This window comes from Podarcis erhardii (genome assembly GCF_964252035.2).
Source record: "Podarcis erhardii genome assembly, chromosome: 4".
In the NCBI taxonomy this organism is placed as follows: domain Eukaryota; kingdom Metazoa; phylum Chordata; class Lepidosauria; order Squamata; family Lacertidae; genus Podarcis; species Podarcis erhardii.
In genome coordinates this window covers 26,760,748-26,776,412 of record NC_138508.1, presented here as the reverse complement: position 1 = coordinate 26,776,412, position 15,665 = coordinate 26,760,748, and the positions used below count along the sequence as shown (strand labels likewise).

Here is a 15,665-nt window from a genome sequence, read left to right as displayed (position 1 = left end):
AGTTTCTTCTTCTTTGGTGATCACTTGTAGCTGAGTAAGATTGTCTTCCATAAATATGGTTTTAACAGTGAGTCCGTAAGTGACTGTGGAGGCCAATTCTGGATCTACACCTCCTTCCACAGTGGGGACATTGGTTTCCGGGCCGGAGTTGATAACGGTGTGAATTTGCCAAGTGTGCCTTCCTCTTAGCACATTTCTCCCTTGCATCCTGAGTTCGAGTGACACCTTTGGTAAAGGCTGTTCTCCAGCCAGAGTGCTCACAGGCCAGTGTTTCCCAGTTGTCAGTGTTTATACTACATTTTTTTTAGATTTGCCTTGAGACAGTCTTTAAACCTCTTTTGTTGACCACCAGAATTATGCTGGTTGTAGTTTAAAGCATCTAGAGGCTCTGGGTTAGAGAAGCCTTGTCTGACCTTTGATAGGGCAGCCTCCTTTGTTCCTGACGTGATGCAGTCGTAGTGCTAAAATTTAGCAGACCTGGCCCTGTAAGTAGCCTGGAGAGAGGTGACCTCCTGGGAACCACAATTCAGCTAATTTCTTTGGAGGAAAAAAAATGGATAGAAAAGTGCAGCAAACAAAACTAATTACTTCATCACAGACATCCATCAAAGAGAATTAAAACTGTAGCTGTAACAGAGCCTTCCTCAACAAGAGGTTTTCGAGCCACTGTGCAGGCAGAAACTCCCCATGTGTGTCTCTTTGGATCCTAGCCAAATTCATTTGGCATTTCTTTGCAGACAAAACATTTCAGCTTTACCTTGAGACAGACCTTTAAAGCCCCGTTTCTATTGAACAGTGATGAAGTTATGCCACCAAAATAATCCGTCCTTTCAGAAGTTTCTGCCCAGGGCTCCATGGTGTCTGCACAGCCTTGGAATTACTGGCACAAAGTTGCATTTTTATTTTATTTTATCTAAAATGTATAGGCGAAGCAATATACCATGCGTTGGACATGGCTCAAAGCCGCTCCCTTGGTTGGTAGAAGGTAGAAGAGCTAAATTTGGAAATGTTTGCCTGCTAGACGCAGGCCAGGAATGGTCCATAATGCCGGAGACATGGGAGATTGGATTTGGATTTTGGTTTGTTGTGGTTATTGGGTGGCCTTCAGCAGTCTGCCTTATCTTCACCTCGGTTCCCATCTGTAAAATAGTAACATTATTGACCTAAATCACAGGGCTCTTGTGTGGCTAAATGGAATAAGGATTGAAAAATACTATGCACTCTAAGAGGGCTATTGAGAGTGTTGGGTGAAAATTACTGTAATTTGTTAGTTTTATAACAGTTTCCAGCGCTGTCGTGCTTTACGGTTCTTGGTTTGCACTATAGCCTGTGGGGGATGTTGAAGTGAAGGCTGTTTACATTTCGGGGAAAATAGGAAGCTGCTTTATACTGTGTTAGACCCTTTGTCCATATAGTTCAGTATCTTCTACACAGACTGGCAGTGGCTCTTCAGGATTTCACAGAGGGTTCTCTGGCGGTGCCATGATTCGAACCTGGAACCTTCTGCATGCAAAGCATTGGATGCTCTGTCTCTGAGCTATGGCCCCTTCCAGCTACAGTGGTACCTTGGGTTAAGTACTTAATTCGTTCCGAAGGTCCGTTCTTAACCTGAAACTGTTCTTAACCTGAAGCACCACTTTAGCTAATGGGACCTGCTGCTGCCGCCACGCTGCCAGAGCACGATTTCTGTTCTCATCCTGAAGCAAAGTTCTTAACCCGAGGTACTATTTCTGGGTTAGCGGAGTCTGTAACCTGAAGCATATGTAACCTGAACCGTATGTAACCCGAGGTACCACTGTACTTGAAACCAAAGGTGCTAACTCTTTCTAGTTGCCTCCACAAACTAGTGGCTCCCCCCCCCCATCCTCATTCCATTCTCTCTATTCTGGGGATAATGATACTAACTTGTCTTGCAAGGTGTTGTAAGGCTTATCAGGATAATATGAAGCAGGTGGAGCTCTTAGCAAAAGCACCTTGCAAGTACAAAGATTCATTGTGTGCGCATTGGCTGCTCAGCCCATTAGAGAATTGAAAGGCCTTGATACATATTGGAACTTGATGCAAATGGTAAAGTTCTGTGTTTTGCACACTAAGGAAAATGTCAAGCATAATAGAAGTGGGCTTGTCTCTCGGTTCCTCTGCTTTGCTTTAGCCTTTTGGGTGCACAGATCACTTTTCTCAGTGTTTCTCCAACTAAATGTTTGTACTTTGACTTCCCAATAGAAAAGACACAAGGCTGACAGTACGGTGAACAAAAAGAAAACAGTGGGTAAGGTCTTCTTTTAATTTCCTTTTAAATAAAGTACACACCGGGGGGGGGGAGTCACAACCTGATTGTCTTATTTATTATTTCATTTATTTCACAAAGTTTATATGCTGCTTGATTGTAAAAATACAAGCCCTCAAAGTGATTCATGAAAAGGATAAAATGAAATTATCAGTCAAAGACAGTTAAAACAAACGATTGAAAACAGTAAAAAACAACAATCGGCAATGGGGGGGAAATCAAACACATATCAGCATTTTGCATGTCTGGATAAACTTGTCTATTTTTAGCAGGCACTAAAAAGAGTATAGTGAAGATGCCCATCTGATTGCAATAGGCAGGGAGCTCCACGGTGTAGGTGCTGCCACACTAAAAGATGGATTTCATAGAAATGTGGAACTAATATATAAGATTATGGTTTATTTCGCTCTCAATAAACCATGATCTGTAGCAAAGGTTTGTTTTGGGCTCACTGATCATGATTTACTTGAACTTTTGGAGGCAACACTAAGCTAAGGATCATGCTTCCTTCCTTCCATATGTTAGCAGGGAATGGAAAAGTTGTCCAGATAAAAGCATTTATAGGAAGCCAGCAGCTATGGTTTACTGTGACGTGCAAAGTGGGTCAAGGATTACTTTTGGTTTCAATAATTTGTGATTTATGACTAAATTCTAATATAACCTGCAAGAGAAAGAATTGGGAGAAAGTATATAATTGTTTAGATGCCACGTGTTGGTAATTAGTCATGATTGGAAGTTTTACCTTTTGCCTAATTATTATAAGTAGTACCTGATTACACTGCGCCAAGGGGGCATGAAACGACACTGCATTATTGTCATTATCAATTCTGCAAGAACGTTCCTTATCCCGCTTTAATTACTATATTCATTATTTCTCTTTGTGTTCCTGTTCCTTTGTCTTATTTGCTGTATTGTCATGGGCAATGGCAGATTCAAATCTAAATAAATGAAAATGAGAAATGCTTTATTTCGACTGAGTGATTAATGCCGTATTCTGCATCATTTCACACAGCCCCATTGTCTCTAATTACACAAAGGTACAAATAGGCATCAATTGGGTTGGAGCAATCAGTGACAATGCAGTCACCGCACTTGTCTCAAGCACCACCATGGTGTATAATTACATAGAATAGTATATTGTATATGATGAGCTGCCTGAGTATATTTAGATCCGTTCCCTTAAGTGATTTTAGCAGTGGCAATCCATATCTGAGAGAGAAATAATTACAATGGTTTATACAATTACTTGCAAGCTCCCGTTTTTAAATTAAAATGCGCAGTATTGACTTTTGGCTGAGGTTTTGGCAGAACATCAGGTTTTCTTTCTTTAATTTAAAGCATACTTTATGGGTCAAAATTCAGTGCCCATCCTCCCCCCCCCCCCATTTTAATGTTGTAGATTTATCTGAAATAATGACCGGTTATCTTGAGCTGGTTATGAGAACAAGCCTCCTCCCGTTCTGGGCCTGTGATTTCCTCCTCTTCCTCCTCTGGTGCAGCTTGGATCTGGCATTCAGAAACTTTCCCCTGTACCCTTTTATCAACTATAGCTTTCTGGGTCTGGTATACACATAACACTAAACCATGGCTCAGTGTTATGTGTGAGCCTACCCTGGCCACCTAAGTATGGTTTGTGAACTATTGTGAAAGGTTACTCACTAACCAAAGTTTTTAGTTGGTTTGTCAACCTTAGCTAATGTTAATCTTGGCTTAGTGTTACATATCGACTGGGCCTCCTCCTTAACTATGGTTAAGGAGTTGTCATTACCCAAAAGCTACAGAGTCACTAGTGAAGAACAGCAAAATATTCAAGCCACTCTCAAGACTTGGCTCCTCTTGTTGGTGCATTAAACTGTTTTGTGATATAATTGTGAGGTTTAAGTGATTGTGTGATGCCTCAGCTTTAACTAAGTTCTATAGATGATTGCTAACATTAACCATGGATAGCCTTAGTCATGGTTTAGCATGTGCAAACAAGGCCAGACTGTGGTTCATTTTAACGTTGGTTAGTGGGAAGAAGCTAGCTTCAACCCATAGTTTGTGAAGCTGACTTATTTTTCGCTGGGTGTTTGGAGGACATACTAACTGTGGTTAATTCTAAACTGGAAGTTTCCAGTGTGCTCTTCACAGTCACAATGGCAAATACATGGGGAGTGTGCAGGGGCAGGGATAAGCTAGGCTTATTCTCACAATGCTAAACCATACAAATGTGGCCACTTAGAATTTCACATTAATTTAAGAATTTGGGATTGTTTCAGCAACTGCTAGAACAAATCTGATCCCTGGGGGAGTTCTGCTTGACCCCCAGTTGACAACACAATGAAAAAAGAACGCTGTAGCATTAAAACTTGCTTGTAGAGCATTTTGGGGAGATGCCATGGTCTTCTGAGCCTCCCCACTCTACTTGCTTTTTAGAGTGATCAATGACTCATAGACCGGTCAGTGATAGGGAACACATTAATATGTGATAATTTCTTTTTTAAAAAAGAGAGAGAGAGAGAGAAAGATGCAGTTTTCTTTTTTTCCTTGTTCTTCCAGTTTTAAGAAATGGGATGTGGCAGAATATTATGTGGAAAGAGGTAAGAACTACATTTAAGATGCTTTGCGAATTAGATACTTTTAAAATGTTGTAATGAACTCATAATTTTGATCTGCACCGGGGTTCTAAGAATGGGAGCTCAAGGTTCTTAGTTCATATATCTTCACAGAGCAATTCTTAGTGTTTCTCAGGTCACATGTGCTCTCCCATTTTAAATCCCAAGCAAGGAATGATTACTAATTGTGTAATATAAATGCATGTCTGCTTGCTTGATATAGATGTGTCACTCATTGTTTATGGAAGCAGAGAGGAGATGGACCACACTTAGAAAGGAGCCCTGGTAAAAGAAGTTCAGAGTCCTATGTGGCAGTGGTTGGTTTATTTTCCAAGTGGTGGGTCCATATGCAGCCAAAATGGCGCCATCCATACATGGAAAAGAAACATGGCATCAGCATGATTGGGGGAACACTAAGCTTTCTAGAAGTACAGACAGAAAACCCACAACTAAAACACCTCATTGAGTGCTGGAGCATTCTCAGAGTGACCATGTTGGTTAACTATTGGAGTAGAAAAATACAGGTGTGTATTTTTGGATTTGGATTGTGTCTGGGTTGATTTGTTTGTGGGTTAATCAAGGCTAGATCTCCAAATTCAGCCCAAAATTGGGTCAGGGGTGGGGTGGGGGGGTGGAGCTTCCACAGCCCTAGTTAATATTGCCCGTCTTAAATCCTTTTTTGGGGGGAAGAGAGCCAGTAAGGCAGATCATGAAATTAAATATGTAAGACAGCATTTGCACAGCATTAATACATTAGTAAAAATCCTGAAAGCCAGGAAGGGTAATAGGGTACAATGTTGTCATTCAGCTCCTTGCCAATTTGAATACATCATATTTTATTCTAGAGTGCAGACTGCCTAAAATGGGCAGATGAAGAAGGGGCACATTTCATTTCACTCAGAACATGTATCGCCCTTCCGTTGGTACGATGTAGCTGCCACATTATGTAAACTAGGAAAAAATTTGCAAATGAAAGTGAGAAGGAAACAAAACCCAAGCTACTTTAATATGCTTCACCCTGAAAAGAGGAATATGTTTTAAAACACTGAAGGAAGCAAAACTTGGAACACCTTTGTTGGATAAAGTGAATTGGAATAAAAGGATGAAAACCTTTGACTTAGTGCAATAGGACCATTCACTCAGGTTACAACCCTTTATGCGGTTATGCTGCGTATAGGCCATTGATACACCGCTGGCAGAGGGACGCGGGTGGCGCTGTGGGTTAAACCACAGAGCCTAGGACTTGCCGATCAGAAGGTCGGTGGTTCGAATCCCCGCGACGGGGTGAGCTCCCGTTGCTCGGTCCCTGCTCCTGCCAACCTAGCAGTTCGAAAGCACGTCAAAGTGCAAGTAGATAAATAGGTACCTCTCTGGCGGGAAGGTAAACGGTGTTTCCGTGCGCTGCTCTGGTTCGCCAGAAGCGGCTTAGTCATGCTGGCCACATGACCCGGAAGCTGTACGCCAGCTCACTTGGCCAATAAAGCAAGATGAGCGCCGCAACCCCAGAGTCGGCCACAACTGGACCTACCGCTAGCAGATAAAACCAGGAAAAGAAAAGGGCAGAGTCAACCATGCAATTCTTTACTCCTGGTGTCCCTGTCTATTCCACATCTGCTCTATTTTCTCCTCAGCTCCCTCTTTCTCTTTGAGTCCCTGGATGCAGCCCTTTCCCCTCCCGTTTTGAGGATCTGCCTTCTGATGTCATGGCATCAATGCCTGCTTTTTGCCACTTCCACTCAGGAGGCATTGCTGGTTGGCAAGAGGCAAAGACCCCAGACTCTGTCCCTGCAGCAAATGGGCTCCCCTCAAAACTGTGAATGCTCATTATAACACACTGTTGTTTCCCCGCTTCTCTTGGTACGGAGGATTGACTAACTAACAGTATGGATGGACTCTTGTCTTTCTCTCTGTTCGTTTTCTCTCTTTTCATGCTGCTGCACTCCTGCCCCTGGCTCAACAGGTGACAGTGGGAGATTTTGTGAAGGTCACCAATGGGCAGCACCTCCCAGCAGACATGATCATTTTATCTACCAGGTCAGATATGCTGAGTGGGTGTGAAATGATGCTTCTGCTAAACTGAGGTTTTTTAAGAAACAATCTTTGCACTTAAAAAAATTCAGATAATATGAGATGGTCTTCCTTTCTCCCTTCCCTGAATTGGTTGCATGTAGGCACCTTCAACTCATAGGGGCAGCATCTGAATGTGCTCTAGAGCAGCACACTGGCTGCATTTGGGCAATCCTATTAAGCTGACATGCAGATACACAAGCCCCCTTATTCCTTCTTCTGTGTGAGAGCTGCAATTCAACCAGGAAGCCTCTAATTAACCACAGTTTCCTGTTCACTGGGAAAACCTTTGGTTACTAACTTTGGAACAAGTGAGCACATCAAACCATAGTTTTGAAGTTTAATATTCTGCAGAATTTCATGCTCTCCTATTAACCCTCTCCCATTAGGTAAAGAGCAAGCAGCCAACTTCCCGTGTTCCGTGAAAGATACTTTCTTCTTTTACATATTGGCACAGACACATGAGGCTCAATTCCTTGTGCCCTTACTATTACAAGTAATGTCTGAATGGAGAAACCAGATGGGCTGAGAGGATGACACGGTTCCATCTCATTGCATCCTTTGGTCCTGCAGGGGAATGAACCACATAATTTGTTTTGCTTCTGTGGTTTCTCCATACAGATGTTACTAGAACAGTGTTGTGTTGGAAGTGGGTTCTGCTACACTGCTACATAAATTGATGTTGCGTTATGGCAGAGTCTGGCCAATGTCCCTTAATGCTATTTGTGCTGGACATTTCTGCAAAGGATTGCTTTTGGTAACATCAGGTTTTCCCTGTGGTGCATAGGATTGATTGCTTGATTGATTGATTTAAATAGGCCTCAGTTCACCAGAGTCTGCATGTTCTGAAGGTGCCGTGTTTCCTGATTTTGTATAAAGCCTGCATTGCATTAATTTTTTTGTGCTGTTTGCATACTAAAAAATAAATGAAATCCTTATGATAGAGTTTCTTTTTTTAAAACAAAACACCACAAATTCAGTTAACAGTTTTGGGGAAAATCACTGCTTGAATTATTGTGTGTTGAGCCAGTGAGTGTACTTTTATTCTTTCTTACTTATTTTGCAGGCACCTTTCTTTTTAGAGGTTGCTTCTTAAGCATGGTGTGTATGATATATAACAAGTTGCTGTACTTTTGCAGTGAACCTCAGGCGATGTGCTATATTGAAACATCTAATCTCGATGGCGAGACTAACCTTAAAATACGGCAGGTAAAAAAACCAGCACAAATCTTTTGATTTTTTTGAAAAGTCGAGGAAATGACAACTAGGGATAGCAGAAATATTAGTTGGAATAAGAGGCTTTCTACTGCATGTCTGAATATTGGTTGTTCATTATAGCAGCCATGTAAATATGTACTTATTGCTCAACTGAGCATAACCACAGCATCTATGAGAGGGGTATGGGAAGGCATTCTTGGGAGACTTCTTCTCCAGGGTTATAGTCACAGGCTTAGGAACAGGTGAAGTTGCCTGATACCAAGTCAGATGTGATCTGTCTTGTCCAGTATTGTCTACATCAGGACTGGGGGAATCTTTGGCCCTCCAGATGCCATTCCACTACAGCTCTCATCATCCTTGACCATGGACCATTGACCATGCTTTTTGAGGCTGATGGGAGATGGAGACAGACAATGGCTGGAGGGCCACAGGTCCTTTGTCTGGTCCACAGTGATCAGCAGTGGCTTTCCAGGCAGAGCTGTCGTCATCTGCTACCTCATCCTTTTAGCTGGAGAGAAACGGCACGACCTTCTGCATGTTTTAATACTGTGTTATGACTCCTCCAAAACTATGGCCTAGAATGTGCCTCTCCTTTGGTAGTGGAGAAAATGTCATCCCTAGCAACTTTCAAGGGGGTTGTCAAAAATCAATTGGGGCAGGGAATCATTATTTAAGATGAGGCAGCAGACCGTTTTGTCCTTTTTATTATTTAAATGGAAAAGATGTTGTCTGAGCTGCATCCCAGCAGCAGCCACATTTTCCACAGCTTGGCACAGTGAGAATGATACCTCTAATCAGAGTAGAACCAGGAGAGTCTTAATGCAGTGTAAGGCAGGCAGCTTTACATGATAGGCCCTGATCCCAGGGTAGCTAATGTGCTCCCCCCAGATGTTGCTTGATTCCCATCAGCTCCAGCCAACGTGGCCAACAGTTGGGGCTTGTGGGAGTGTTGAAGTCCCAACAGTTTCTGGAGGGGCACAATGTGATGTAGTCCTGTGCTAATTCATGAGAAAAGAAGAGTTTAGTTGGTGACTGTGCCTGTGGACTGGTCCCTTGCAGGGTTTGACCCAGACTGCTTGCCTCCAGTCTAAAGAAGAAGTGATGAAAACGTCTGGGAAGATAGAGTGCGAAGGGCCCAACCGTCACTTGTACGACTTCACTGGAAACCTGCGTTTAGATGGCCAAAGGTATTCCTTGGATAGAAGAATAACTATTGCCATGTTTAATGCACATCCCCCACACACCCCATGTGCCTAAGCTTTACTCCAGGATACTGGGCCTCTCTAACAAAGGTCTTCTCTCCCCTGTGCATGGCTATGCACACTTGAAGGGAGCTGGAAAGAGGGCTTGGCTTTGTATGCATGAGGGAATAGGATCACAGGGGATTGTGGGTCTTTGCCCAGGTGTCCCTCTGGTAGGGATGGATGAACCTGTCCGTTTTGTTTTCTCTCGTTTTCTTGTTTTTCCAATATGAAATTCGGTTCTCCATATTTCCACATTGATTTGATTTTTTTAAAATGTCCTCATGAAAATCCACCAGCATTTTAATGCAGGTTTCTTTTATTATACACATATTTGCATGAAAATTAGCCTAATATGTTCTTCTATTGTAAAAAAAAAAAAAAAATCCCCTAAGGAAACACATTTTTTGCATCTTTTTGCATACTTTACCTAGTACACACATCTTTGTACACATTACTTGGTTGGGGAACTGCAATGCAAAATTCCTCCTGCACCTTTCTTATTTTATTTTAAATTTTAAGAACATCTTTGTGGTGGATCTTGTTTTTTGGACCATGCTGTTGTTTCCACCTCCAACCTTTTTCTCCTTCTTTATCCTCAGTCCAGTTCCGATTGGACCTGACCAGATCTTACTAAGAGGTGCACAGATAAGGAACACTCAGTGGGTTTTAGGAATTGTTGTCTACACAGGACACGATACGAAACTTATGCAGGTAAAGTTGGCTTTCCATTACCAAGGAGTAGATTTGCCAGTTTTTCACCTTTGCTTATTTCTTTTATATATATATAGAGAGAGAGAGAGTGTGTGTATGTGTGTTTATACTGGATTGTTTTTTTTTTAAGTGATTTACCAAAAAGATAAAACAGTGAATTTATCTACAAGAAGAATTAACAACATTAATTTAAGACTTTCAGAAAGTTAAAATAACAATAAGCTTAAAAACAGATTTAAACTCCTATCAATTTTCTAAATATCTAGGTAGAGTTGTCTAAACAGAAGTGTTTTTAGCAGGAGCCAAAAAAGAATACAGCGAAGACACCTGCTTGACATCAGTAGGCAGGGAGTTCGAAAGTGCAAGTGCTGCCACACTAAAGGACTGAATTCTTACAAAGTGGGAGACTTCTAGGGAGGATACACGCCACTCCTCTAGCACAGTGGTTCCCAAACTTCCTGCCCCATGTAGACCACTTGAAAGTTGCTGAGGTTAATTATTTTTTTCTGTCTAGCTGTTTTAATGTGCTGTGCTAATTTTTAATTGTCTTTTCACCGCTTCTTTTATTTCTTATATATTGTATTTTATTGCACTTGCAATTTGAATTCTGTGGAATCTGAATTGTAATACAATAAGATCCAATTTAAGCAGTGAAAAGAGCAAGCAATACAAATACAATTAAAATACAGGTGGATATTTAACATGGATCACTTACATGAAGCTTGCAAAGATTTATTTCCTAACGGTAGCCTCACCTCACTTTCCCCAGGGGCGAGTTAAGACCTAACTGCCCAAAGGAAGGAAGAAGTGAGAACGTTTGTTGATTCTTCACACTGGGGCAGACTAAAATAATAGAACTGTAGTGTTGTAAGGGGACCCAAGGGTCATCTAGTCCAACCCCCTGCATTTCAGGAATTTCAGAATGGCCACCAAGGAAAGATGACCATTGCCATCCTGTTACGCTGCTGCTGAAAGAATTACACTTGCTGCTAGTCAGATACCAGGATAAGTTCAAGGTTCTGGTGTATAGCCTGGGACTAAAGAATAGTCTCATCCCTTCTGTACCCAACTGATCATTGCACTCTGCAGGAGAGGGACTTCTAGGTACAGTCTCCAGCATCTCCTTGTATTTCTGGGGAAAGTTCCTGCCTGAAATCCTGGTGAAGCAGTGCAAGCACTATGGGGTTAGATGGTATATAATGCAGCTTCACAGGTTCCTCTGGCTCTTATATGATGAGCTCGGTGAATTGATTCCGCTTCTCTGGCTGTTCCTTTCCAGAATTCAACCAAAGCTCCCTTGAAGAGATCAAATGTGGAGAAAGTGACCAATATGCAGATTCTCATTTTGTTCTGCATCCTGCTTGTCATGGCTCTAGTGAGTTCTGTGGGTGCCTTACTATGGAACAGAACACATGGAGAAGTCATTTGGTACTTTGGCTCAAACAGTAAGCAAGATCAGCATCTGTGTTTGTCTCTGTATGTGTGATCCTCTTATTCCAGAATCAAAATCGCTGTTGCTTTAAGAGAACAAGTAAGACCACATCTGCACCACACATTTGAAGCACCGCCATGCTGATTTAAACAGCTATGGCTTTCCCCAAAGTATCATGGGAACTGTAGTTTATTTAGGGTGCTGAGTGTTGTTAGAAAACCCCTATTCCCCTCACAGAGCTACAATCCCCAGAGTGGTTTAACAGTCAGTCCCTTTCCCCAGGAAACTCTGCGAGTTGTAGCTTTGAGAGGAATAGGGGTCTCTTAACAAAGATTAGCACCCTTAACAAACTACATTTCCCAGGATTCTTTGGGGGGAGCCATGACGGTTTCAAGTGGCACCACAGTCTTTAAATGTATGGTTCGGATCTGGCCATGGACTGGTAAGCTAAGGTACTCACCTTAACTTCTGTACAGTTTAACAATTAAATATGTTCTGTCTACGGACTCCCATATTGTGCTCACTTGCCCTCCCAGGCTTTTCCCTTGGCCTTTCAGCCTGAAAGAAGCAGCTGTGCGTTGGTGCCAAGGAAAAACACCTGCCCTTATTGTCTCAGCTGCTTACAGAGATCATTTTGCAGTGTTATGTATACAAGGGTAGGGTTGTGTTTTGCTTCCTCCTGGTCCTGTTTACCTCCCTTTAGCAGGTTTAGTTGGAACCGACGTACAAAAGGCTGAGAAGACAATAGATGTTGCTGGACAGAAAAGGGGGAGGGAAAGGAAGACATTTGTGTTTCAGTGCCAGTGATCCAGAAATTGTTTGGGGCCAGCATAGGGCACTGTTCCAGGTTTCAACAGGTGAAGATGGAGGAGAGAAGGAAGCGTCAGCGGTGGAGACAGGATTATTGTGAAATTCACTGGAGTAAAACTGAAATCTTAAGAATGGTGTCTCTTTTAGCCTCAGATGCATTCCTGGCCACTTTGCAGAAGACCCCAGTGTCTTTGTAGTTTATGCATTCTCTTGTCTGCTATAGCCAAATCCTACAGTTTTATTATAGTATAAGGAGAGGTTTAAATCTTTCAGATTTTTCAATTGTTGAGCTCTATTGAAATCCTGGTTTGCAGCCATTTGGCACCCAGATCACAAGATCCTTAGAACTTAAAGCTTGTTCATTGCATGGGTTCAATAAAGAGAGTTGTGGTGATGCCATGATGTCAGTATTACAGCTGCTCTTGAGGAAGTGTGGAACCTTCCCTAAAGGTGCACTTCTTTACTGGGATTTTGCCAATTCCCCTCCACTCCACTGTAGTGGCATTAAGGAGGCCTAAGTGCAAATGTGTGCACACCAGCGGTTTGTGGACCTTACTGATTGCGTTTCAAAGTGGGTCGCAGGTTCTTAAAATGCATTCTGGCTGCTATCTCATGCTGCAGATGCTTACCAAAACAAAACAAAAAATCCCCACCACACCATAGCAATAAATGCATGCCTTTTAAATACTGTGAACAATGCCGTTACTGGTGGCAATTGTCATTCTGAGTTGCTTTTCTCAGCTGTCATCTGTTGTTTCTGATGCTTTGCCCTTTGGGTGGCCGTACCGAGAGAGAGCTCTCTGATCTCCTTGGAGGAGGGCATCAGCTCTCACCAATGACTTCTGGGCATTCCTTGTTGCGCTGGCTTTGATGGCGTGGCTTCTTCACAGAAGGCTCTTTCTGTCCTAATGGCGCCTGGCTGCTCACTCCACCCCTCTGCCCTTTAAAAATAGATCTGCGAGAATTAGAACAAGACAAATGGTGGGAGGAGAAGGGTAAGCAGGATGGTACATTTCCTCTGCACAGGATCCTTAAGTGCAGGATGTGGCGTCTGATTGGCCACTGCGAGGACAGGATGGGCCATTGACATGATCCAGCAGGCGCAATTTGTGCTCTTATATTAGATGTGATTAGATATTAGATTAGGGACGCGGGTGGCACTGTGGGTTAAACCACAGAGCCTAGGACTTGCCAATCAGAAGGTCAGCGGTTCAAATCCCCGCGACGGGGTGAGCTCCCGTTGCTCGGTCCCTGTTCCTGCCAACCTAGCAGTTCGAAAGCACATCAAAGTGCAAGCAGATAAATAGGTACCACTCCAGTGGGAAGGTAAATGGCGTTTCCGTGCGCTGCTCTGGTTTGCCAGAGGCGTCTTAGTCATGCTGGCCACATGACCTGGAAGCTGTACGCCGGCTCCCTCGGCCAATAAAGCGAGATGAGCGCCGCAACCCCAGAGTCGGTCACGACTGGATTTAATGGTCAGGGGTCCCTTTACCTTTACCTTTATTAGATGTGTAGAAGAGGCAGTGATGAAGGGTGGAAGGAAGAGTTCCCACCTCCATATTTGCCATGGGATGATAATGCAGAGGCAGTGTTTGCAGGGCAGAATTGGTGTGGGAAAGGTGTTTTTTTGCTTTCTGGCTTATTTTCCCTACAACACCATGCTCCTTTGCTTTCCCCTCAGCCCCTGGAAATAAGCCTTCTGAGTGAAAAAGAGGAGAATTGCTAAGGGAAGGAGCACAGCTCAGTGGTAGAACATCTGCTTTGCATGCAGGAGGTTCCAGGTTCAATCCCCAACACCTCTAGGTATGACTGGGAGAGAATCCTGTCTGAAATCCTGGAGGTCTGCTGCCAGCCAGTTTAGACATTACTGAGCTAGATGGACCAGGGTTCTGACTCAGTATTAGGCAGTTTCCAATGTTCCTATGAAGGAAGAGTTAAGCCCCCCGTCCTTCCCATGCCAGTTTATCCATTGCACATCCTCATATTCTTCTGTGTTGCTGTTAACCAGGTAACACGTGTGTGGAAATAGAAGCATGCATTTACTTGGATTACGGTACAGTTGCACCCTGTTATTGCCTTGCGGTACAGGTTGTCAATGTGTAGCTGCTGCTCTCTTCTGAGATGCATTTGTGGAAAGCGGGGCTGGGTTTTGGGACGGGTTTGCACAGTGCTTTAAAAGGTGTCTGCCTCCTTGTATTTTGTCAACATGTGCAAGGATGAATCTGAGGCAGCTCTGAGTCAGAAGCAAACTGCCAGAGGCATTTTTCCTTTCTTAGCCGTCATCATGAGTTAGCTGGCTGTTTTGTGCAGTTGTTGTGAAGTTTGTCATGGCTGTAAAGAACAATTACTTGGCAGCAGAGGGAGGTTTGTTATCTCAGGATCTGAGGTTACAGCATGTAAAAAAAAACCCCAAACCTTCAGAGGGCATTGTTAGCTCATATTATTAACTCCAGGACAATGCAAGCAGCCTCTGTCATGTTCTTTTTATATTATCAGAGCTGGAGGTGGGGGAAGAGACCTTTTTCAAGAGTTGATGGTAAAAAAAGCCTCTTAAAATGAACACCTGGTCCATGCATACAGTGTAAGAAAAGGCCGCTTCACTCAAGTTATCCTAACCTTTGCTTCCCTCCAGTGATTTACAGAAGCTGAATTTCTTACAATCTAAAGTTCAGAGGCGTTTGCATTTAGGAATTCTCTTTGACTGTCTTAAGAACCTTTGGCTCTATTGGGAACTGCAAATCAGAACATAAATTCCATTTAACAGGAGTGTTTATATCAGCCTTCTGGACCGTTTCTCCAACTCTTTTCTCGTCTAGAAATCTCATGTTGATATGTGCTTCTATTTCACTATATGTGGATTATAACAATGGTGGCTTCAAAGCACTTTGATACTCAGAAACCCAGTATTCTGAAATTATAAGATCTGATGTAAAAGCCTAGTTTGAGTCACACTTTGCTGTGACAGGATTCTGTATCAACACTACCACTGGGGTACTACGGATTGTCTTAAAGCAAGGGTTTCACAATGCACCCACAGGTGGTTTCTGTGGCACCCGCAGGGTTTCCACTCTCCACTGAAATAAAGAAACACTGTCTCATAGCCAGTGGAATAGGCTGTGGTGTGTACTTGACTGCAGTGTTTGTGTTTGGAACCCAAGACCGTTTCTCCAGTTTGGAAATGCTCCCACAGGCTCCAAAAGTTCTACCCCTGCCTTAAAGCAAAACTTGATTTTTTATTTTCATTTATTGAAAAACGCACACCTCACTTTTTGAGGAACTTACTATGACTTTACCTTTGTTGG

At 42.9% G+C, this 15,665-nt stretch overlaps 1 protein-coding gene across 10 annotated transcripts in view; it reads left to right on the top strand.

The window, feature by feature from the left end:
- ATP8A2 (ATPase phospholipid transporting 8A2) overlaps positions 1-15,665 on the top strand; it is a 318,937-nt gene that overhangs the window by 66,127 nt on the left and 237,145 nt on the right. For 7 of the 10 annotated variants that reach the window (XM_081860135.1, XM_081860134.1, XM_081860133.1 and 4 more), the window contains exons 5-11: positions 2,224-2,269; positions 4,826-4,866; positions 6,842-6,915; positions 8,088-8,157; positions 9,226-9,353; positions 10,010-10,121; positions 11,401-11,566. In XM_081860135.1, coding sequence (XP_081716261.1) covers positions 2,224-2,269; positions 4,826-4,866; positions 6,842-6,915; positions 8,088-8,157; positions 9,226-9,353; positions 10,010-10,121; positions 11,401-11,566 — 637 coding nt within the window. Of the gene's footprint in view, positions 1-2,223; positions 2,270-4,210; positions 4,293-4,825; positions 4,867-6,841; positions 6,916-8,087; positions 8,158-9,225; positions 9,354-10,009; positions 10,122-11,400; positions 11,567-15,665 lie in introns of those variants that run through there. The other 3 variants (XM_081860136.1, XM_081860137.1, XM_081860129.1) reach the window with 3 other exon arrangements.